This window comes from Taudactylus pleione, unplaced genomic scaffold, assembly GCF_031769625.1.
Source record: "Taudactylus pleione unplaced genomic scaffold, aTauple2 ptg000523l, whole genome shotgun sequence".
In the NCBI taxonomy this organism is placed as follows: domain Eukaryota; kingdom Metazoa; phylum Chordata; class Amphibia; order Anura; family Myobatrachidae; genus Taudactylus; species Taudactylus pleione.
The window spans coordinates 2,187,038-2,209,283 of NW_028284925.1; the positions used below are offsets into that span (position 1 = coordinate 2,187,038).

General features: G+C 53.3%; 1 protein-coding gene across 5 annotated transcripts in view; it reads right to left on the minus strand.

Moving 5' to 3' along the window:
• Positions 1 to 22,246, minus strand: part of SPICE1 (spindle and centriole associated protein 1) — an 89,913-nt gene that overhangs the window by 9,226 nt on the left and 58,441 nt on the right. For 3 of the 5 annotated variants that reach the window (XM_088450772.1, XM_088450768.1, XM_088450769.1), the window contains exons 15-16: positions 21,019 to 21,361; positions 2,382 to 2,484 (exon numbers count right to left, since the gene is read on the minus strand). In XM_088450772.1, coding sequence (XP_088306898.1) covers positions 2,382 to 2,484; positions 21,019 to 21,361 — 446 coding nt within the window. The remainder of the gene's footprint in view (positions 1 to 2,381; positions 2,485 to 21,018; positions 21,362 to 22,246) is intronic. The other 2 variants (XM_088450770.1, XM_088450771.1) reach the window with 2 other exon arrangements.

Below are 22,246 nucleotides of genomic sequence, written 5' to 3' on the forward strand. Positions count from 1 at the left end.
AGGCAGACTCTCATTGGCTGCTGCGTCGTCCATGGAGGGAGCTGGCTGGAGCTCACTCATGAGCTCCGTCTTCCGGCTCCTCCCGCAGCATGTCATGGGAGAGACGTCATGACGTCTCTCCCACTGTGCAAGAGAAGAGCCGGGACTTGGAGCGGACAGTGGCGGTCGCGTCAGGATAGAGCTTATTTCCCCTTCTTGCTAGGGACCTGGAAGTGACATGAGTGAGGGCGGAAGTGCAGTTCATGCCCATGAAGGCCAGCTAAACAAGTATGTTGTCCCCAAAAAAGTTGTCTCCTTTCAGGCTCACTGCGCTCGCCGCACTTTGGGCTTGGTTGCTCGCTACGCTCGCCACATGGTTGTATTCCCCCTCTATGCCCACTTGGATGGTAGGGAATGACGCTGGACACTGGCTGATGACGTCATGGTCCTCTCCGTGAAGGGGATTTAGACACTACCGTCGCGTCAGGAGCAGGGATTAGGTAAGTTGTATTTTTTTTTCTTCGGTGTGTGTGTAAGCCTGGCACAGCAGGGGGGGGCACTGTATAGGGGGTGGCCGCTACTGTAGGCACTTTATAGGGGGGTGCCCGCTGCTGGGGGCACTGTATAGGGGTGGGCACTACTAGGGGCACTTTAGGGGGGGTAGCCGCTACTGGGGGCACTGTATAGGGGGGACTACTACTGGGGGGACTGCTACTGGGGCCACTGTATAGGGGGGACTACTACTGGGGGCTATGCATCATGGGGGGACTGCTACTGGGTGCAATGCAGCATAGGGGGGATTACCACTGGGGGCACTGCATAGGGGGGGGGAGGGGGCGCCAGTCCATTACATTGCCAGGGGCGCTTGGATCCCTAGATACACCCCTGCACATTATCACCACACAGTTCCATCTAAAATATAGCAACGTGCAGCACACAACAGTATGTGACAAACCTCACAATTATTGACAAATATATATATGTGAGGTCTCAGAACCACCCCAGGTACACCTGTATTAGGGCAGATAAAGAAAAGGGATAGATATACACTGACAGGTGAGAGAAAAAGCAGACAGTCAGCACTAGCATAAGTCACATACAATGCAGACATATATATACATACATAAGCATGACATATAATATACTGCACAATGTCGCTACATTCAACTGCCCAGATTCAGCGTCTGGGGATGCTTTAGCGCTGTGTACACTGACCCAATAGGGGAGGTACGCAGGGGGACTGGACCAACTGACATCCTTGGAGTTCTGTGCTGCACCACATAGTAAAATGGCTGCCGGAGACCTCAGAGGAAGCGTGGCCCGCGGAGGAAGCAGCTCAGAGATGCAAGACTACAGGTTTGAAAGGTGCGCTGAGCTGAGGGGAGGAGCCGCTACAACAGGGAAGGATGCCTCCCCTGGTCAGCTATTAACCCCCGGGACGCCGGCTCCCGATCTTGAAGTCCCTGGTGGTCTAGTGGACACACGGGGTATGGGGGGGCCCGCCGCCACTGCCAGCGCCCCCTGGTCTGTCCCCAGAGACCAGAGGCATCGGACTGCATAAATGCGCGGATCACCGCAAGCAGTGACTCGCGACCTTACCTGTTCCCCGTCGATCCGGCAGCAGTCCTGGGCGCCCGCAGAGTCCAGCTAGCACAGACTCTGGAGTCCCGCTGAGATCCCCAGATCTGTACTGGTGTCTCGGCGCCAGCGGGATGACGGAGCGGCAGCTTGGACGTCCTATGGACAGTCTGCCGCTGCCGCTCTGAAGAGTCGAAAGTAAAAATTAACTTTAAACTCATAAAAATAAAATAAGCTTATGGGATGCTAATCAGCCCCCCCTGCGATATGGTGACCGACTCCGGCCGGGCACCAACATAAACGGAGGTGCCTCTGGCTTGGGGGCGGGGTTATAGGGAGAGTGGACCCAGTGCATCCTGGGAGCTGAAAGCTTTCACTGCCTGGTGCCCGGATTTGGTTCCCAACCTATACCCCAAGGTCAACCCTGTGGACCCAATATGGCCCCTCCAGAAGAAAAACTCTTGATGGAAAGGATTAGATTATAATTTTTACACCGTGTTCATTACAAAATAATTCACTTTTTCTTCCTAATTATATAAAAAAATAAAAAAAATAACCACAAATATTTTTTTTTCTTTCCTGAAGACAATTTATACCATATTCTAAAATGATTTCTGCAGCAACAGTACAGAGCTAAATACCTTCTATTAACCTACAATGTACTGCAGTGCCCCCTGCTGGACACACATCTCATTGCACCTCTTGAATAAGTCAATACAGACAAAGGCGGAAGATGTTCTGGTCTCTGGTTTATTAGGCTAAATGCACCCGTAATATTGTTCCATACTCTGCTGATGAGATTGGAGATAATTCCCAGCTTCTACCTCTTTCCGCTGTCCATGCTGGCTGAAGATGGGGTCTCCCCGATGGAGGAATCAGCGAGACGAGCCATCGGGATCACAGCATCAGCTCTCAGCTCTCTTCGTCCTGGAAGCACAAGATTTGTCTCAGTTGCTGGAAGCGCTTATGGTGCGCATAATATAACAGGCAGACAACAGCAGCTGCCTCGCGCAGCTAATAGCACTACAACTCCCAGCGGACCCTGTCGGCCACATTGGGGGTTGTAACAGTTACTGGGATTTTCCAGGTTGTCTGACCCCTGCTCTACGACATGATGAGAAAGGTAAAGTTACATAGTGTGCGCCGCAGTGATCTGTCACACAACTTAGAGATTTGTTGTAACTGTACCCGAATTATATCCTATACACCCCTATAACCAGAGCCACTCTCTTGACTCTGCGTCCCAGAGGCCCCTCCAGCGATGGGCAGCGGGCTGTGGTAGTGTGTAACAGGGTTCCCAGTCTGGCGCTAAGAGCCTGAAAAATACACCCAGCTCCTCTGGACATTTAAAAAAAATAAAAAAACTAGAAGGGGGAGGAGCAAACGTTTAAACAAGTTCGGTTGAAGTGCCAAGCTCCAGAGAGCCACTCTTATACCCCAGTGTTCTCCAGACGACAAAAAGGAGAAATAACAAGAGATATGGTAAGAACTTACCTTTGTTATCTCTGTTTCTACGAAGTCCATAGGGTCCACAGGGTGACCTTGGGGTATAGCTGGATCCTGGATCCTCGGGCACCACGGAGTTAAAGCTTTCAGCTGCTCCCAGGATGCACTTGGGTCCAACCTCCCCTATACCCCGTCCCCGAGCACCTCAGTTGGTAAGCAGCCCAGGCCGGAGGAGGAGACGAAACAGAGAGAAGGAAGACTGGAACACACAAGAACCATACTCACAGAAATGGGAGACGGAAAACGGGGACGCTCCTGTGCTGATAGGAGAACCCGGCGCCCAAAGGATGCATCCTGAGAGGCAAAGGTGTCAAACGCATAGAACCTCAAAAAGGTCTGAATGGAAGACCAGGTGGCCGCCTTACACAGCTGAACAGCAGAGGCGCCACGTCTAGCAGCCCAAGAGGGACCCACAGAACGAGTGGAATGAGCCTTAACAGAGGCTGGAACAGGTAAACCCTCCTGCATATAAGCCTCAATAATAATAGAACGGAGCCAACGGGCTAGAGTCTGTTTGTTGGCAGGCCAACCCCTCTTGTGAACACCAAAGAGGATAAACAAAGAATCCGACTTCCTCACAGAACTAGTCCGGTCCACATAAACCTGGAGTGCACGGACAACGTCTAAGGAAGCCTCCCTAGCCGAAAGATCAGGCGACTGAAAGGCTGGTACAACAATTTCCTGATTAATGTGGAACCTGGAAACCACCTTAGGCAGGAACTCAGGACGAGTGCGAAGCACCGCTCTGTCCTGATGAAAAATCAGAAAAGGGGGACGACAAGAAAGCGCCCCCAAATCTGAAACCCTCCTGGCAGAAGCAATTGCCAAGAGGAAAACAGTTTTAAAAGTTAGCCACTTGAGCTCCACTGACTCCAAGGGCTCAAAAGGCGGACCCTGTAAGGCCCGAAGAACCACCGCCAAATCCCACGGGGCCACAGGTGGCACAAAGGGAGGCTGGATTCTCAAAACTCCCTGGAAAAAGGTGTGTACGTCCGGCATAGCAGCGATCCTGCGCTGGAACCACACTGACAGAGCAGACACGTGCACCTTCAGCGAAGAAAGACGTAATCCTAAATCCAAACCCGACTGAAGGAAAGCCAGAATACGCGAAACCCGGAACACCTGGGGATCATAGTTTCTGGCCTCGCACCACTGAAAGAAAGTGTGCCACACTCTGTGATAGATCCTCGCGGAAGCAGGCTTGCGCGCCCTCAACATGGTGGTAATAACGGAGCTAGAAAAGCCCCGAGACCTCAGGACGGCTGTCTCAAGAGCCACGCCGTCAAAGATAGTCGACCCAGATCCGGGTGAAGACAGGGCCCCTGAGACAACAGGTCCCGCCGTTGAGGTAGGAGGTACGGAGCGTCGATTGACAGGCTCCGCAGATCGGAGTACCACGGCCTTCTGGGCCACGCTGGGGCCACCAGGATCAGTGTGCCTCCGTCCTGTTTGAACTTGCGCAGGACCCGAGGCAGCAGAGATATCGGAGGGAACAAGTAAGCCAGTTGAAACAGCCATTTCACCGACAGCGCGTCTATCAGACTTGCGCCTGCGTCCCTTGTCCTTGACCCGTACACAGGCAGCTTGTGATTGTGACGGGACGCCATCAGGTCCAGCTCTGGCAGCCCCCACTTGTCCACGAGTAGTTGGAATACCTCTGGATGAAGCGACCATTCCCCGGGATGCACGTCGTAACGGCTGAGGAAGTCTGCCTCCCAATTGAGGACTCCTGGGATGAAAACTGCCGAGAGAGCTGGAAGATAGCGCTCCGCCCAAGCCAGGACGCGGGACACCTCCGACATCGCAGCTCGACTGCAAGTCCCTCCCTGGTGATTGATGTACGCCACCGTGGTGGCGTTGTCTGACTGCACCTGAATGGCCCTTCCGTGAAGAGCGGTGCCGGACAACTGCAGGGCTCTGTATACTGCCCGCAGTTCCAGGATGTTGATGGGAAGAAGCGCTTCCTCCGCCGACCAACGACCCTGAAGTGACAAGGAGCCTGTCACTGCCCCCCAACCCCGGAGACTGGCATCTGTCGTGAGCAGAACCCATTCCGGGATCCAAAAGGGGCGCCCCTCTAGATGAACCGTCTGCAGCCACCAGGCTAGGGACAGACGCACCTCCGAGGACAACACCAGCATCTGAGAGCGGATCCTGTGTGGCAATCCGTTCCATTCCGAAAGAATCAGCCCCTGCAGGGGCCTGGAATGGAACTGGGCAATCTCCACCATGTCGAATGCCGACACCATGGACCCCAAAACTCTCATCGCTGAGTGCACCGACACTCTGCCACTGCTCAGACAACTGTGAATCCGCAGCTGTAAGGAGGAGACCTTCTCTGGACTCAGAAAAATCCGTTGCTGATGAGAGTCCAGCAGGGCCCCCAAATGAACCATCCGCTGTGATGGGATGAGGGAGGACTTCTTCCAGTTGATCAACCAGCCGTGCACCTGTAGACAAGCGACCGTCAGGTGGAGATGTTGGATCAGTACCTCCAGGGAGCTTGCCAGCAAGAGGAGGTCATCTAGATACGGTAGCACCCGTATTCCCTGGCTCCGAAGATGAGCCGCCATGACCGCCATCACCTTGGTAAATACCCTTGGTGCCGTGGAGAGACCAAAGGGTAGAGCCCTGAATTGGTAGTGGTTGTGGAGAATAGCAAACCGCAGAAACCGTTGGTGCGATGTTGCTATAGGCACATGGAGGTAGGCGTCCTGGATATCCAGGGAGACCATATAGACCCCTGGTTCCATCGCCAGAATGATGGAACGCAAAGTTTCCATCCTGAATTTGGGAACCCTGAGAAACCTGTTCAGGGACTTCAAATTGAGGATGGGGCGGTGCGAGCCATTGGGTTTCTGCACCAGAAACAGCGTAGAGTAATACCCTATCCCACGTTGAGACTGTGGCACGGGTATAATGACCCCTGCCGTCAGCAAGGCCTCTATGGCTTCCTGAACCTGCAAGGCCTTGGTTTTGTCCTGAGAAGGACTTGTGCAAAAAAACTGGCCAGGCGGCCTGTGCCGAAAAGACAGGGCGTACCCCTGGGAGACCACTTCTCGCACCCAGGCATCCGTGGTGGTATTGTGCCAGCACTGGGCAAATTGAAGAAGTCGGCCTCCCACTCTGGGGTCCCCCAGAGGGAGGCCCGTCCCATCACGCAGAAGGCTTATCTTCTGGCTTGGAAGAAAGGCGCCTAGCACTCCAGGCTTGCTTCTTTGGCTTTGAGGCGGTCTTGGGTGCGGACTGCCTCGGGAAGGACTGACCCTTTGCCTTTCCCTGAACCCGAAAGGAACGAAAGGCCGAGCTACGGACCTTAGCAGGTGTAGTAGCTGAAGGGAGGAAGGCTGACTTGGATTTTGCCAGGGTATCTACTATTTTGTCCAGGTCCAGACCAAATAGTAATTCTCCATTAAAAGGTAAAGCCTCCAAGCCTTTCTTTGAATCCGCGTCTGCTCTCCAAGACCGCAACCACAAGGATCTACGAGCAGACACTGCTGCCGCCGAAACCCTAGAGGTCAACAGGGTAGCATCCAACGATGCTTCTCCAATGTAGGAGGCGGCATCTCTCATCTGTCCTAACAGCGCCCTCTGGACGTCCGGAGCTTCATCCGTAAACGTGTCCTCCAAGGCGTTGGCCCACCCCTCAATGGCCTTGGCCACCCAGGAGATGGCCATGGACGGCCGGGCTACAGCCCCTGAGAGAGAATAAATAGACTTTAGACAAGTCTCCACCTTCCTGTCCGTAGGATCCTTCAGCGAGGATATAGACGGCAATGGCAAAGTAGCACTCCTGATGAGGCGTGTTACATGGGAATCGACTGCAGGCGGAGTTTCCCATTTCTTACAATGCGCTTCCGGGAATGGATAATTGGACGCCAAGCGTTTCAGTGGCAGGAAACGCTTACTGGGTGTCTGCCAGGCCACCGCCATGTGATCAGTCAACTGATCAGACAAGGGGAATGCTGCAGAAGTAACCTTAGCTTTTTTAAAACTAGGATACCTCGACTTGGGAGCGGGTGCCTCATCCTCAATCAGAAGAATGGCCCGCACCGCCTTAACCAGAGCCCGCACATTGTTGGAAGACTTAGTGTCTACCTCCTGGACTGAGGCATCTGAGGCTGAGTCATCCTGCACCTCACCATCATCCGAGGACCCCTCAGAATCCGAAAGATGCGCAGCCTGCGCCATGACTGAGCATTTAGACGCCCTGGAGGGCACGTCACTGCGCAACATCGACTGAAAAGCCGAAGATGCTGCCGCCAAATCTTGGACAGTGTGGGAAAGCGCATCCACCCAGGGTGGAGGAGCTGCCACAGGAGCCTGAAACGGCACCACAGCCTGCTGTGCCACAGGGGTGGACTGAATATACATTGGCAACCCCGCATAGGGACCAACAGGCTGAGACCCCGGGGCAGTCTGCAATAATTGTGGGACACCCGGGGAATGGGGGATGGCAGGCAGGGGCAACGCCCTAGTAGGGGCGGCAGTCGGGACCGACAGACGGTCCGCGATGGACACCAGCACCTGGGAAAACATCGCCCATTGTGGCTCCTGCGACATGGGAGGTTTAGACATACCAGGGAGCGCCTGGCACCGTCCGCGCAGGCCGTCCTGTGACAAATCCTCCCTATCCACTCCTGCAGAACAGCGCCTGCAGGAGAACAATACCGGAGCCCCGGAGTGCTCAATCTCCTCCTCAGACATGACTTAGGAAGAAAACTTGCGCACTCACCAGTGTGCTGAACAACAGCCCACAATATGGTACTGTGTAGCACACAACTGTATGTGACGGACCTCACAAATACGTGATTTATATAGGCGAGGTCTGTAGAAACGCCCCTCCCCCACACACCTGTAGGGCTTGTAGAAGGAAAGGGAGATTTGTATAGGCTGACAGTAAGTAGAAAAAAGACACAGACAGGCAGCACTAGCAAAAGTCACATACCATGCAGGAAGATATACTCACTGCACCTTTCCACTACAATCAACCTCCCAGATTCAGTGTCTGGGAGGGCTATAGCGCTGTGTACACTGTCCTTGTCGGGGGAGAGGTACACAGGGGGACCGGTCCGCGTGCTCCCTGAGAGTATCCACGCTGCCACAGAGAAAATGGCCGCTGGAGACCTCAGAGGAGGAGTGGCCCGAGTAGCTGCAGCTCAGCGACGCCAGACTACGAGCTGAAAGGCGCGCTGAGCTGAGGGGAGGAGCCGCTAGACAGGGAAGGCTTCCTCCCCTGGCTAGCATATTAACCCCCAGGTTGCCGGCATCCCGCTTGCCGCATAATTTACCCTGGTGGTCTAGTGGTCTGGCGGGGTATGCCTCCGCTGGAGGGGGGGCCCGCCGCCACAGCTAGCGCCCCCGGTCTGTCCCCTAGACCGGGGGCATGGGACTGCATTTACAAGGAACTTAATCTCCCCGGCGTCTTCCGGCAGCAGTCCCGGGGGAAGCCAGAGTCCGGCTAGTACAGACTCTGGCTTCCCCCGCCGCGATCCCCAGTTCAGTGCTGGCGTCGCGGCGCCAGCAGGGAGAAGGAGCGGCAGCGTGGGTGTCTGTACAGACAGCCCATCGCTGCCGCTCTGGAGAAAAAAAACTATAGTAAAAAAATTTAACTAAGTTAAGATAAAAAGCTTTAGGGGGCTGCTCCTGCAGCCCCCCCCCGCAGGGTGACCCGACTCCGGCTGGGCACCATCTTAAACTGAGGTGCCTGTGGCTCGGGGGCGGGGTATAGGGGAGGTTGGACCCAAGTGCATCCTGGGAGCAGCTGAAAGCTTTAACTCCGTGGTGCCCGAGGATCCAGCTATACCCCAAGGTCACCCTGTGGACCCCTATGGACCCTGAAGTAGAAATAGGTTTTTATATTACATCGTTTGGCTAGTAAAGGGCAGGAAAACCACAAAAATAAATTTCTTTATAATAGCTCCCGAGGTTACTTTACATATTCTGAGCTATAATAGGCGAGCTCAGGGAGGACAGAAACCTCCCGTGGAGCTATAATAGGCGAGCTCAGGGAGGACAGAAACCTCCCGTGGAGCTATAATAGGCAGGCTCAGGGAAGACAGAAACCTCCCGTGGAGCTATAATAGGCGAGCTCAGGGAGGACAGAAACCTCCCGTGGAGCTATAATAGGCGAGCTCAGGGAGGACAGAAACCTCCCGTGGAGCTATAATAGGCGAGCTCAGGGAGGACAGAAACCTCCCATGGAGCTATAATAGGCGAGCTCAGGGAAGACAGAAACCTCCCGTGGAGCTATAATAGGCGAGCTCAGGGAGGACAGAAACCTCCCGTGGAGCTATAATAGGCGAGCTCAGGGAGGACAGAAACCTCCCGTGGAGCTATAATAGGCGAGCTCAGGGAGGACAGAAACCTCCCGTGGAGCTATAATAGGCGAGCTCAGGGAGGACAGAAACCTCCCGTGGAGCTATAATAGGCGAGCTCAGGGAGGACAGAAACCTCCCGTGGAGCTATAATAGGCGAGCTCAGGGAGGACAGAAACCTCCCGTGGAGCTATAATAGGCGAGCTCAGGGAGGACAGAAACCTCCCGTGGAGCTATAATAGGCGAGCTCAGGGAGGACAGAAACCTCCCGTGGAGCTATAATAGGCGAGCTCAGGGAGGACAGAAACCTCCCGTGGAGCTATAATAGGCGAGCTCAGGGAGGACAGAAACCTCCCGTGGAGCTATAATAGGCGAGCTCAGGGAGGACAGAAACCTCCCGTGGAGCTATAATAGGCGAGCTCAGGGAAGACAGAAACCTCCCGTGGAGCTATAATAGGCGAGCTCAGGGAGGACAGAAACCTCCCGTGGAGCTATAATAGGCGAGCTCAGGGAGGACAGAAACCTCCCATGGAGCTATAATAGGAGAGCTCAGGGAGGACAGAAACCTCCAGTGGAGCTATAATAGGCGAGCTCAGGGAGGACAGAAACCTCCCATGGAGCTATAATAGGCGAGCTCAGGGAGGACAGAGACCTTCCATGGAGCTATAATAGGCGAGCTCAGGGAGGACAGAAACCTCCCATGGAGCTATAATAGGCGAGCTCAGGGAGGACAGAGACCTCCCATGGAGCTATAATAGGCGAGCTCAGGGAGGACAGAAACCTCCCGTGGAGCTATAATAGGCGAGCTCAGGGAGGACAGAAACCTCCCGTGGAGCTATAATAGGCGAGCTCAGGGAGGACAGAAACCTCCCGTGGAGCTATAATAGGCGAGCTCAGGGAGGACAGAAACCTCCCGTGGAGCTATAATAGGCGAGCTCAGGGAGGACAGAAACCTCCCGTGGAGCTATAATAGGCGAGCTCAGGGAGGACAGAAACCTCCCGTGGAGCTATAATAGGCGAGCTCAGGGAGGACAGAAACCTCCCGTGGAGCTATAATAGGCGAGCTCAGGGAGGACAGAAACCTCCCGTGGAGCTATAATAGGCGAGCTCAGGGAGGACAGAAACCTCCCGTGGAGCTATAATAGGCGAGCTCAGGGAGGACAGAAACCTCCCGTGGAGCTATAATAGGCGAGCTCAGGGAGGACAGAAACCTCCCGTGGAGCTATAATAGGCGAGCTCAGGGAAGACAGAAACCTCCCGTGGAGCTATAATAGGCGAGCTCAGGGAGGACAGAAACCTCCCGTGGAGCTATAATAGGCGAGCTCAGGGAGGACAGAAACCTCCCATGGAGCTATAATAGGAGAGCTCAGGGAGGACAGAAACCTCCAGTGGAGCTATAATAGGCGAGCTCAGGGAGGACAGAAACCTCCCATGGAGCTATAATAGGCGAGCTCAGGGAGGACAGAGACCTTCCATGGAGCTATAATAGGCGAGCTCAGGGAGGACAGAAACCTCCCATGGAGCTATAATAGGCGAGCTCAGGGAGGACAGAGACCTCCCATGGAGCTATAATAGGCGAGCTCAGGGAGGACAGAAACCTCCCGTGGAGCTATAATAGGCGAGCTCAGGGAGGACAGAAACCTCCCGTGGAGCTATAATAGGCGAGCTCAGGGAGGACAGAAACCTCCCGTGGAGCTATAATAGGCGAGCTCAGGGAGGACAGAACCTCCCGTGGAGCTATAATAGGCGAGCTCAGGGACGACAGAAACCTCCCGTGGAGCTATAATAGGCGAGCTCAGGGAGGACAGAAACCTCCCATGGAGCTATAATAGGCGAGCTCAGGGAGGACAGAAACCTCCCATGGAGCTATAATAGGCGAGCTCAGGGAGGACAGAAACCTCCCGTGGAGCTATAATAGGCAAGCTCAGGGTGGACAGAAACCTCCCGTGGAGCTATAATAGGCGAGCTCAGGGAGGACAGAAACCTCCCGTGGAGCTATAATAGGCGAGCTCAGGGAGGACAGAAACCTCCCGTGGAGCTATAATAGGCGAGCTCAGGGAGGACAGAACCCTCCCGTGGAGCTATAATAGGCGAGCTCAGGGAGGACAGAAACCTCCAGTGGAGCTATAAGCTCAGGGAGGACAGAAACCTCCCATGGAGCTATAATAGGCGAGCTCAGGGAGGACAGAAACCTCCAGTGGAGCTATAATAGGCGAGCTCAGGGAGGACAGAAACCTCCCATGGAGCTATAATAGGCGAGCTCAGGGAGGACAGAAACCTCCCGTGGAGCTATAATAGGCGAGCTCAGGGAGGACAGAAACCTCCCGTGGAGCTATAATAGGCGAGCTCAGGGAGGACAGAAACCTCCCGTGGAGCTATAATAGGCGAGCTCAGGGAGGACAGAAACCTCCCGTGGAGCTATAATAGGCGAGCTCAGGGAGGACAGAAACCTCCCGTGGAGCTATAATAGGCGAGCTCAGGGAGGACAGAAACCTCCCGTGGAGCTATAATAGGCGAGCTCAGGGAGGACAGAAACCTCCCGTGGAGCTATAATAGGCGAGCTCAGGGAGGACAGAAACCTCCCGTGGAGCTATAATAGGCGAGCTCAGGGAGGACAGAAACCTCCCGTGGAGCTATAATAGGCGAGCTCAGGGAGGACAGAAACCTCCCGTGGAGCTATAATAGGCGAGCTCAGGGAGGACAGAAACCTCCCGTGGAGCTATAATAGGCGAGCTCAGGGAAGACAGAAACCTCCCGTGGAGCTATAATAGGTGAGCTCAGGGAGGACAGAAACCTCCCGTGGAGCTATAATAGGCGAGCTCAGGGAGGACAGAAACCTCCCATGGAGCTATAATAGGAGAGCTCAGGGAGGACAGAAACCTCCAGTGGAGCTATAATAGGCGAGCTCAGGGAGGACAGAAACCTCCCATGGAGCTATAATAGGCGAGCTCAGGGAGGACAGAGACCTTCCATGGAGCTATAATAGGCGAGCTCAGGGAGGACAGAAACCTCCCATGGAGCTATAATAGGCGAGCTCAGGGAGGACAGAGACCTCCCATGGAGCTATAATAGGCGAGCTCAGGGAGGACAGAAACCTCCCGTGGAGCTATAATAGGCGAGCTCAGGGAGGACAGAAACCTCCCGTGGAGCTATAATAGGCGAGCTCAGGGAGGACAGAAACCTCCCGTGGAGCTATAATAGGCGAGCTCAGGGAGGACAGAAACCTCCCGTGGAGCTATAATAGGCGAGCTCAGGGAGGACAGAAACCTCCCGTGGAGCTATAATAGGCGAGCTCAGGGAGGACAGAAACCTCCCGTGGAGCTATAATAGGCGAGCTCAGGGAGGACAGAAACCTCCCGTGGAGCTATAATAGGCGAGCTCAGGGAAGACAGAAACCTCCCGTGGAGCTATAATAGGTGAGCTCAGGGAGGACAGAAACCTCCCGTGGAGCTATAATAGGTGAGCTCAGGGAGGACAGAAACCTCCCATGGAGCTATAATAGGAGAGCTCAGGGAGGACAGAAACCTCCAGTGGAGCTATAATAGGCGAGCTCAGGGAGGACAGAAACCTCCCATGGAGCTATAATAGGCGAGCTCAGGGAGGACAGAGACCTTCCATGGAGCTATAATAGGCGAGCTCAGGGAGGACAGAAACCTCCCATGGAGCTATAATAGGCGAGCTCAGGGAGGACAGAGACCTCCCATGGAGCTATAATAGGCGAGCTCAGGGAGGACAGAAACCTCCCGTGGAGCTATAATAGGCGAGCTCAGGGAGGACAGAAACCTCCCGTGGAGCTATAATAGGCGAGCTCAGGGAGGACAGAAACCTCCCGTGGAGCTATAATAGGCGAGCTCAGGGAGGACAGAAACCTCCCGTGGAGCTATAATAGGCGAGCTCAGGGAGGACAGAACCTCCCGTGGAGCTATAATAGGCGAGCTCAGGGACGACAGAAACCTCCCGTGGAGCTATAATAGGCGAGCTCAGGGAGGACAGAAACCTCCCATGGAGCTATAATAGGCGAGCTCAGGGAGGACAGAAACCTCCCATGGAGCTATAATAGGCGAGCTCAGGGAGGACAGAAACCTCCCGTGGAGCTATAATAGGCAAGCTCAGGGTGGACAGAAACCTCCCGTGGAGCTATAATAGGCGAGCTCAGGGAGGACAGAAACCTCCCGTGGAGCTATAATAGGCGAGCTCAGGGAGGACAGAAACCTCCCGTGGAGCTATAATAGGCGAGCTCAGGGAGGACAGAACCCTCCAGTGGAGCTATAAGCTCAGGGAGGACAGAAACCTCCCATGGAGCTATAATAGGCGAGCTCAGGGAGGACAGAAACCTCCAGTGGAGCTATAATAGGCGAGCTCAGGGAGGACAGAAACCTCCCATGGAGCTATAATAGGCGAGCTCAGGGAGGACAGAAACCTCCCGTGGAGCTATAATAGGCGAGCTCAGGGAGGACAGAAACCTCCCGTGGAGCTATAATAGGTGAGCTCAGGGAGGACAGAGACCTCCCGTGGAGCTATAATAGGCGCGCTCAGGGAGGACAGAAACCTCCCGTGGAGCTATAATAGGCGAGCTCAGGGAGGACCGAAACCTCCCGTGAAGCTATAATAGGCGAGCTCAGGGAGGACAGAAACCTCCCGTGGAGCTATAATAGGCGAGCTCAGGGAGGACACAAACCTCCCATGGAGCTATAATAGGCGAGCTCAGGGAGGACAGAAACCTCCCGTGGAGCTATAATAGGCGAGCTCAGGGAGGACAGAAACCTCCCGTGGAGCTATAATAGGCGAGCTCAGGGAGGACAGAAACCTCCCGTGGAGCTATAATAGGCGAGCTCAGGGAGGACAGAAACCTCCAGTGGAGCTATAATAGGTAATATATATAATAAGTACAATAGCATGTACTATTGGATCAATGCTAGCGCAGATCTACCAGTAGTACCTGGCGTGCGATAGTATCTGGTGACATCACTTGGGGGCACATTTATCAAAGATCATTTGAGGTAAATTCCCAGAAAACACCTTTTTTTGGGGGTTTACCTCAAATAACAAGAGATATGGTAAGAACTTACCTTTGTTATCTCTGTTTCTACGAAGTCCATAGGGTCCACAGGGTTGACCTTGGGGTATAGGTTGGGAACCAAATCCGGGCACCACGCAGTTAAAGCTTTTAGCTCCCAGGATGCACTTGGGTCCACTCTCCCTATAACCCCGCCCCCCAGCCAGAGGCACCTCAGATTGTAAGTAGCCAAAGGCCGGAGGAGGAGAGAAAAAGAGAGAGAAAACTGGAACACTCTAGAACCATACTCACAGAAAAGGAGACGGGAAGCCGGTGACCAGTAACACAGCCCATATGAAGCCAGGTGCGTCAGGGCGGGCGCCCTGTGGACCCTATGGACTTCGTAGAAACAGAGATAACAAAGGTAAGTTCTTACCATATCTCTTGTTTTCTACTTCAGGGTCCATAGGGGGTCCACAGGGTTGACCTTGGGGATGTCCCAAAGCAGTTCAACCAAGGGTGGGGACGCTCCTGTGCTGAGAGGAGAATCCGTCGCCAAAGAGGAAGCATCCTGAGAGGCAAAGGAAACCAATGCCTAGAACCTTAAAAAGGTATGGACAGAAGACCACGTGGACACCTAGTAAGGCAAAACAGCCGAGGCGCCACGACGAGCCGCCCACGAGGGTTACACGGCCCGAGAAAAAAACAAGCCTCAACGACAGAAATGCCCACCCATGGGTAGGCCCCTGAGGAAGACATACGAGGCCATCCAGTCAACATTTCATTATAGGCCGGCCATCGTTTCCTGTTAAAACCAGAAACCGCAGACCACCAATAAGGAGTCCGCTTACCATAAGGAACTTGAACGGATCACATAAAGCCAAAGAGGCCAGACCCCAGTCCATGAGGCCACAACAGCCGAGAGGACTGGGAACTGAATGGCCATACCATAAGTTCCAGAATAATATGGAACCTAAAAACCACTTTAAGAAGAAACACAGGGCGAGAGCAACTCACACCCTGACATGATGCCCTCCAGAAGAGGGAGCCACATGAGAACGCTCCCCATTCAGACACTCTCCTGGTTGATTTAAACACCCTGAGAGAGAGAGAGAGAGAGAGCTTAAACAATAGACCATGTAATGGCTATCACAACCAGCGGTTCCATTGACTGTCCCCGGAGGGAACAAAGAACCACTACTAACTCCCCAGGAGTCCCTAGGGAGGACAAGTGGAGACATAATCCATAAAACACTCCAAAGGATGAACTGGATACCAGAGCGGAGCAATTCCATATCTTAACCATACCGACAGTGTAGAGATCCGCACTGTCAGGAAGGCCAGGCCAAGGGTGAAACCCAAGCCAGCTGGAAGGAATGCCAGAATATCTGGAAATCCTGGACACCGGAGGATCGTATCGACAGGTACGATACCATAAGAATTATGTATGCCACAGTCCGTGGCAGATCCCAGCAAAGTCTGGCCTATCTGCTCTAAACATCTCAATGAAGACAGAGCCAGGGAAGCCCGATGACCACAGTAGGGGCGCAGTTAAAGACAAGCGATCCAGATCCAGGGAAAAACAAGGACCCTGAGACAACAGGTCCAGATAGTGAAGCAGTAGGAACGGAGCATCGAGGAGGAGACTCCGAAAATCTTAGTACCAGTGATGTCTGGGACGACCTGGAGCCCCCAGAAGGAAAGCCCCTCCGTCTCGAATTAAACTTCCGAAGACCTCGAGGAAGAAGGGAGACCGGAGGACACAGGTACACAAAGTGGAAGGACCACTTCACTGACAAAGAGTCACTGAAGGTAGCTTCAGTACTCCTAGAGCTGGACTGTAACACCGGTAATGTGTGATCGAGTCAGAAGGCCATGGGGATCAATCCCCTCAGGGAGGCCCCCTCTGCTCACCAGGAGTTGAAACCTCTCTTGGAGAAGAGACTAGTCCCCGGGATGCACGCCGTGACGGCTGAGGAAGCCCGCTTCCCAATGGAGCGCTCCGGGAATAAACACTGCAGAGTTGGCCAGGAGAAGACCCTTGGACTATGTCAGAATGGATGACATTCCTAACATTGCCACCCAACTACCAGTGTTGCCTAGATGGAAGCCACTGTTGTGACACTGTCGGACTGAACCTATTCAGGTTTACCGTGACAAATGGGTTAGGCCAGAGTGAAAGTCCAAGACAGCTTAAAGTATCAACAAGTTAAGTGGCAGGGCAGAAGCGACAGACGTCCAACTGCCCCGAAACGAATGCGGACCAGACACTGTCTTTAGCAAAGAACACCCTGGACGAGATGGCCATAGCCACCCGGACAGAGACCAACTCGCCTCCGGAGAAAGTATCATCGTTCGAACAGCGATCCGATGGAAAAAACTCGATCCATCTGGAGGGGAGTCAATTATGGCAAGGCCTGGAATGGAACTGAGCACATTCCACCCTACCAAAAGGTAGACACTCTGGTAGACCGCGCATCAAAGAGTAATGACATATGTCGACTGCGTAGATATCCGCACACTCGAAGTTGAAGAGTGGAGATCTTGTCTTACGCCAGAAAAATTCTCAGATTCTGAGAATCCAGCAGTGCTCCCAGATGAAGAAAACCCTGTGAGGGATGCAGGGAGGACTTTTCCTCCGTTGACTAATTATCTGTGCCGAGAAGAAGCCCCGGTTATCCTGACCTGGCGGTAAAGTACCTTGGTGATCCTGCTAAAAGCAGGAGACCTTCCAGAGAAAGGAGCATTCGGATACACTGAACAGGTGAACTGTCAGAAAATCCATAAAGCTGGTAAACCCCGGTGGAGTTGAGGACAGCCCCAAAAGGCAGAGCCCGAAACTTACAAGTGTTGCTGTGGCACAGCAAACCTGAACCCATGCTGATGAGAGGGCTCTGTATGTACCCGTAGGTACGTATCCTGAATACTCGGATATACCATAAAATCCCCAGGTTCCAAACATCGGATGATGGAGCATGGACGATTCCACCTGAGTCAAGGCACCGTTGGAATCTGATTCAGGGATTTGAGACAGAGTATAGGCAAAGGAGGACCAGTCGGTCACCGCCCCAAAAAGAAAGTAGAACAACCAGTCCCTCACTGAGATAGTGAGGTTGGCCGAAATAGCTCTGCTTACCACAAAGACTGTATAGCTTTCTGGGATTGTAAGGCCCTGATCAGTTCTGAAGAAGGGCCCGTGTAACAATGCCTGTGAGGAGGCTGCATGAGCAATGAGAGGCCGTTGAGAATCAGTACCTCACTCTGGAAATTCCCCAGATGTAGACCTGTCCCGTCAGGCTGAGGGTATATCCTCAGGTGTAGAAACAGGGTCGTCCGGAAGTCCAGGACTGCTCGGTACTGGATATGGTGGCCCCCGTGGAGGCCGACAGCCTAGGAAAAAACAGGCCTTTAGGCTGACCCTGAGGACAAAAAGACTTAACAGAGTTAGTCCGAATGTAGTGGGAGTAGCTAAAGACGGTATCTCCCCATTAGTGATACTGCCAATGATGCAACGATTTTGTCAAGGTCAGGACCAAACAAGAACTTCCCCCTGGAAGGAGTGTGCACCTCTGCTTTCCCATAACGCAGCCATAGGGTACTGCGGCGGATACAGACGCCGCCGAAACCGTGAAAGTTAGAAGACCGGCATCCCATGAGGTAATCCCACATATGACCACTGCATATTTTGTGAGCGGCAAAAAGATATTTGAACCTCAGACGTGTTGGAGGGGAAAAACGTCACAAAAGCATCACCATGCGATGGCCATGGTAGGACGGGCAACAGGCCCTGAAAACGAGTACATTGATTTCAGGCAAAGTTACCACCTACGGATCCGTAAAATTCGTCCAGGCCGGGATGGGAGGCGTATTAATGCCTGTAACCCGATGATTAACATACAAATCCATCCCAGAAGGGGATTTCCATTACTTGTGAGGACCCTCAGGGAATGGGAAACAGGAGGCCTTTGTGACTCCTCGTATCTGGGAACAGCCAGACTCCCGCTATGAGATCCACCCGCTGGGCAGAAAACGGGAGATGTATGATACTGGTGCAGGATCGACATTCTCTATATCCAGAATGAGCCTGGCTACCAGCCCCAAAGCAGGGATAATAATACTTGAGATCGGCTCCCCCCATGTGAGAGGGAAAGAGCCGAATATACCATCCAGTTCACGGCAGAGCCACTGGTCAGTAACCACAGGACGTATATCACGCCAATTAGTATTTCTATAAAACAACATCCACCAGGGTGGCCGTTGTGGTAATCCCTGCAAGGGGAATGACAGACCGATGTGGTATCGGAGGTAATTCATGTACTGTGAAAAACCCCGGCAGGGAGCGATAGTCTGTGACACAGGGGTAAATTGCAAGAAATTGCGAGATACCCCGAGTTCAAAAGGGCAGTATGGTGAAGTAACTCCAAGCGAGTGACGACAATGGGGCCCGCCCGGCGATCCTCAAAGGAGAGGATCCTGAGAAACAACGCCCTTTAAGGGGGTCGTGCAAGGGGCCCGGCACCAGATGGTGCCGCATACGTAAACCTTTCTGAGTTAAAATCCTCCGCACTAATTCCTGCAGGCTATGACTTGCAGGATAGCAATAATGGGTGCAGTATCGTGTGCAATCTCCTGGTCAGATATATCTGACTATCTTGACGGAAATATTAAGCAGCGCCATACCAGTCCTGACTGACGCTAAGATTAGCTGCAGGAACCCATTATCAGCGTACGCAACTCACAGTTCCATCTAAAATATGGCAACGTGCAGCACGCAACAGTATGTGACAAACCTCACAGATATTAACAAATATATATATGTGAGGTCTCAGAACCACCCCAGGTACACCTGTATTAGGGCAGATAAAGAAAAGGGATAGATATACACTGACAGGTGAGAGAAAAAGCAGACAGTCAGCACTAGCATAAGTCACATACAATGCAGAAAAATATATATACATACATAAGCATGACATATAATATACTGCACAATGTCGCTACATTCAACTGCCCAGATTCAGTGTCTGGGAAGGCTATAGCGCTGTGTACACTCACCCAAAATGGCCAGGTACGCAGGGGGACTGGGCTCACTGACATCCTAAGAGTTCTGCAGCACCACAGAGAGAAAATGGCCACTGGAGACCTCAGAAGAAGCGTGGCCCGCGGAGGAAGCAGCTCAGCGACGCCAGACTGTAGTATTGAAAGGCGCGCTGAGCTGAGGGGAGGAGCCGCTAGACAGGGAAGGCTTCCTCCCCTGGCTAGCAATTGACCCCCCGGGATGCCGGCTCCCGCTGCCGCTATAATCCCTGGTGGGCTGTGGACACGCGGGGTATGCCTCCATGGAGGGGGAGCCCGCCGCCACCGCTAGCGCCTCCGGTCTGTCCCCAGAGACCGGAGGCATAAGGCTGCATGTACACGCGGGTCACCGCAAGCGGTGACCACGCGACTTACCTGTCCCCGTCGATCCGGCAGCAGCCCAGGGATTCCTCCAGAGCCCGGCTAGTACAGACTCTGGGGTCCCGCTGCGATCCCCAGATCTGTACTGGCGTCGCAGCGCCGGCGGGGTGTAGGAGCGGCAGCTCAGACGTCCATTGGACAGTCTGATGCTGCCGCTCTGAAGAGTAGTAAAAAAAATAATAAAACAAAACTCTTTTAAGCTTAGAGGCTGCTAAGCAGCCCCCCTGCAGTAACGGTGACCCGACTCCGGCCGGGCACCAACTTAAACTGAGGTGCCTCTGGCTGGGGGGCGGGGTTATAGGGAGAGTGGACCCAAGTGCATCCTGGGAGCTAAAAGCTTTAACTGCGTGGTGCCCGGATTTGGTTCCCAACCTATACCCCAAGGTCAACCCTGTGGACCCCCTATGGACCCTGAAGTAGAAACTTAGTATTCCCCGAATGTATGAAGGAGGGACCGCAGCAGGTATCTCCGATACCTGCTGCGATCCCTCCATTGCCGCCGGCAGCCGCCTCCCCCATAGGTTTCTATGGGGGATGCGAAGCTGCCAAATGTATCAATATCGGGAATGCTTCGCATTCCCGATATTGACCCCAGCAACTAACGCCATCTGCAGATAGCGTTAGCCGCTGTGTCCTATGGGCACTTACCGCATTTGAGCCGGCGGAGGGATCTTCCAGATCACTCCGCCGGCAATCGGCGCCGCTCATGTGCAGTCCGCGGGACTGCGCATGCGCAGCAGCCCGGAATGCGCTCCGGCCACATCGCAGGGACGGGCTCTTTTCGGAGACCGTCTCCGTGCATGTGCCGGGTCATACATTCGGCTGGTATGATCGCATTTTGCAATGCGATCATGGGCGATACTGCATGCCCTGATAGCATTGCAAAATGCGATCCTTAATAAATGGGCCCCCAAGATTTCTGTAAAGAAGGTTCCTGGGTCCCTTAACGTAACAGACGGACAATAATAGTCCCAGGGGAGCAACGCCTTTATGGCGTTCATACATAACAGCCTGTGGTATGGCACCGCCAAGTAATGTGACAAAGGGTAAGGCGGAACGTTTTCCAGGATCTTCTCTTTATAACATCCTCCCCACGGTTATCTTGCCAATCTGCATTAGGCAGTTATATGCAAACAACATACAGACAAGGGGGGTTACCTAGCTGGCGCTAAGCTCCCGGCACAGTACCTGCATCCTCACGTTGCGGGGTGATGGGCGAGATCGCTGGCGAGACGAGCACATTCCGTTTCTGCTGCTCGATGAGGTAAATGAGCTTCTCTCGGGCCTCCGCGCTCTGCCGGTTCAGTTCTGCAATCCTCATGTCTGTAGTCATAGGGCCGTACGCGCTCTGCCGGCTCAGTTCTGAGATCCTCATATCCGTAGTAATAGGGCCGTGCCCGCTCTGCCGGCTCAGTTCTGCGATCCTCATGTCCGTAGTCATAGGGCCGTGCGCGCTCTGCCGGCTCAGTTCTGCGATCCTCATGTCCGTAGTCATAGCGCCGTACGCGCTCTTCACAGACGCCATATTCTGCTGGGGATGGGGAGACAATTATTTCTCACCGTACAGTGTAAATGTTCTAAAGACGCAATAAGGCAACACAGGAAGAAACTTAGGTATAAACAATATAAATCCTATAAACGTTAAACTGCAGGTGTCACACGAGCAGATTTCTGTAGCTTACAAAGGATCTGAATATATTGTGGGGAGTTCTTATGAGCGTTCTCTGTTGTTGAATCCGCTTCATTCAAAAAGATGCGTCCTCATACACCGACCACTTACATGCAATATGGCGCAAGATGCCGACCCTTTATATACAATGTAGCGCGATTTAGACGCTCCGCCATTGGCAAGAATTCCCATGCTTGAGTGCTTTTTCCAGAATTTGACCTCTTAATTCACTAACAGTGTACTATGGGCCAAATTCATTACAGAACACTATTGCGATAGCAGCTGCCATTACGCACGCAGTTCTGCTGCGAAAAAAATGCTAATGTTTGCAATTGCAAAGCCAGCATAGAGACGCCCACTGCTGCTTTCTCACATCTGTAATACCTCACAGTACTGTGTATGCATCTGTAACATCAGCCACAGCTCAGCCAGCATAGACACCCACTACTGCTATCTCACATCTGTAATACCTCACAGTCCTGTGTATACATCTGTAACATCAGCCACAGCTCAGCCAGCATAGAGACACCCACTACTGCTATCTCACATCTGTAATACCTCACAGTCCTGTGTATACATCTGTAACATCAGCCACAGCTCAGCCATCATAGACACCCACTACTGCTATCTCACATCTGTAATACCTCACAGTCCTGTGTATACATCAGTAACATCAGCCACAGCACAGCCAGCATAGAGACACCCACTACTGCTTTCTCACATCTGTAATACCTCACAGTCCTGTGT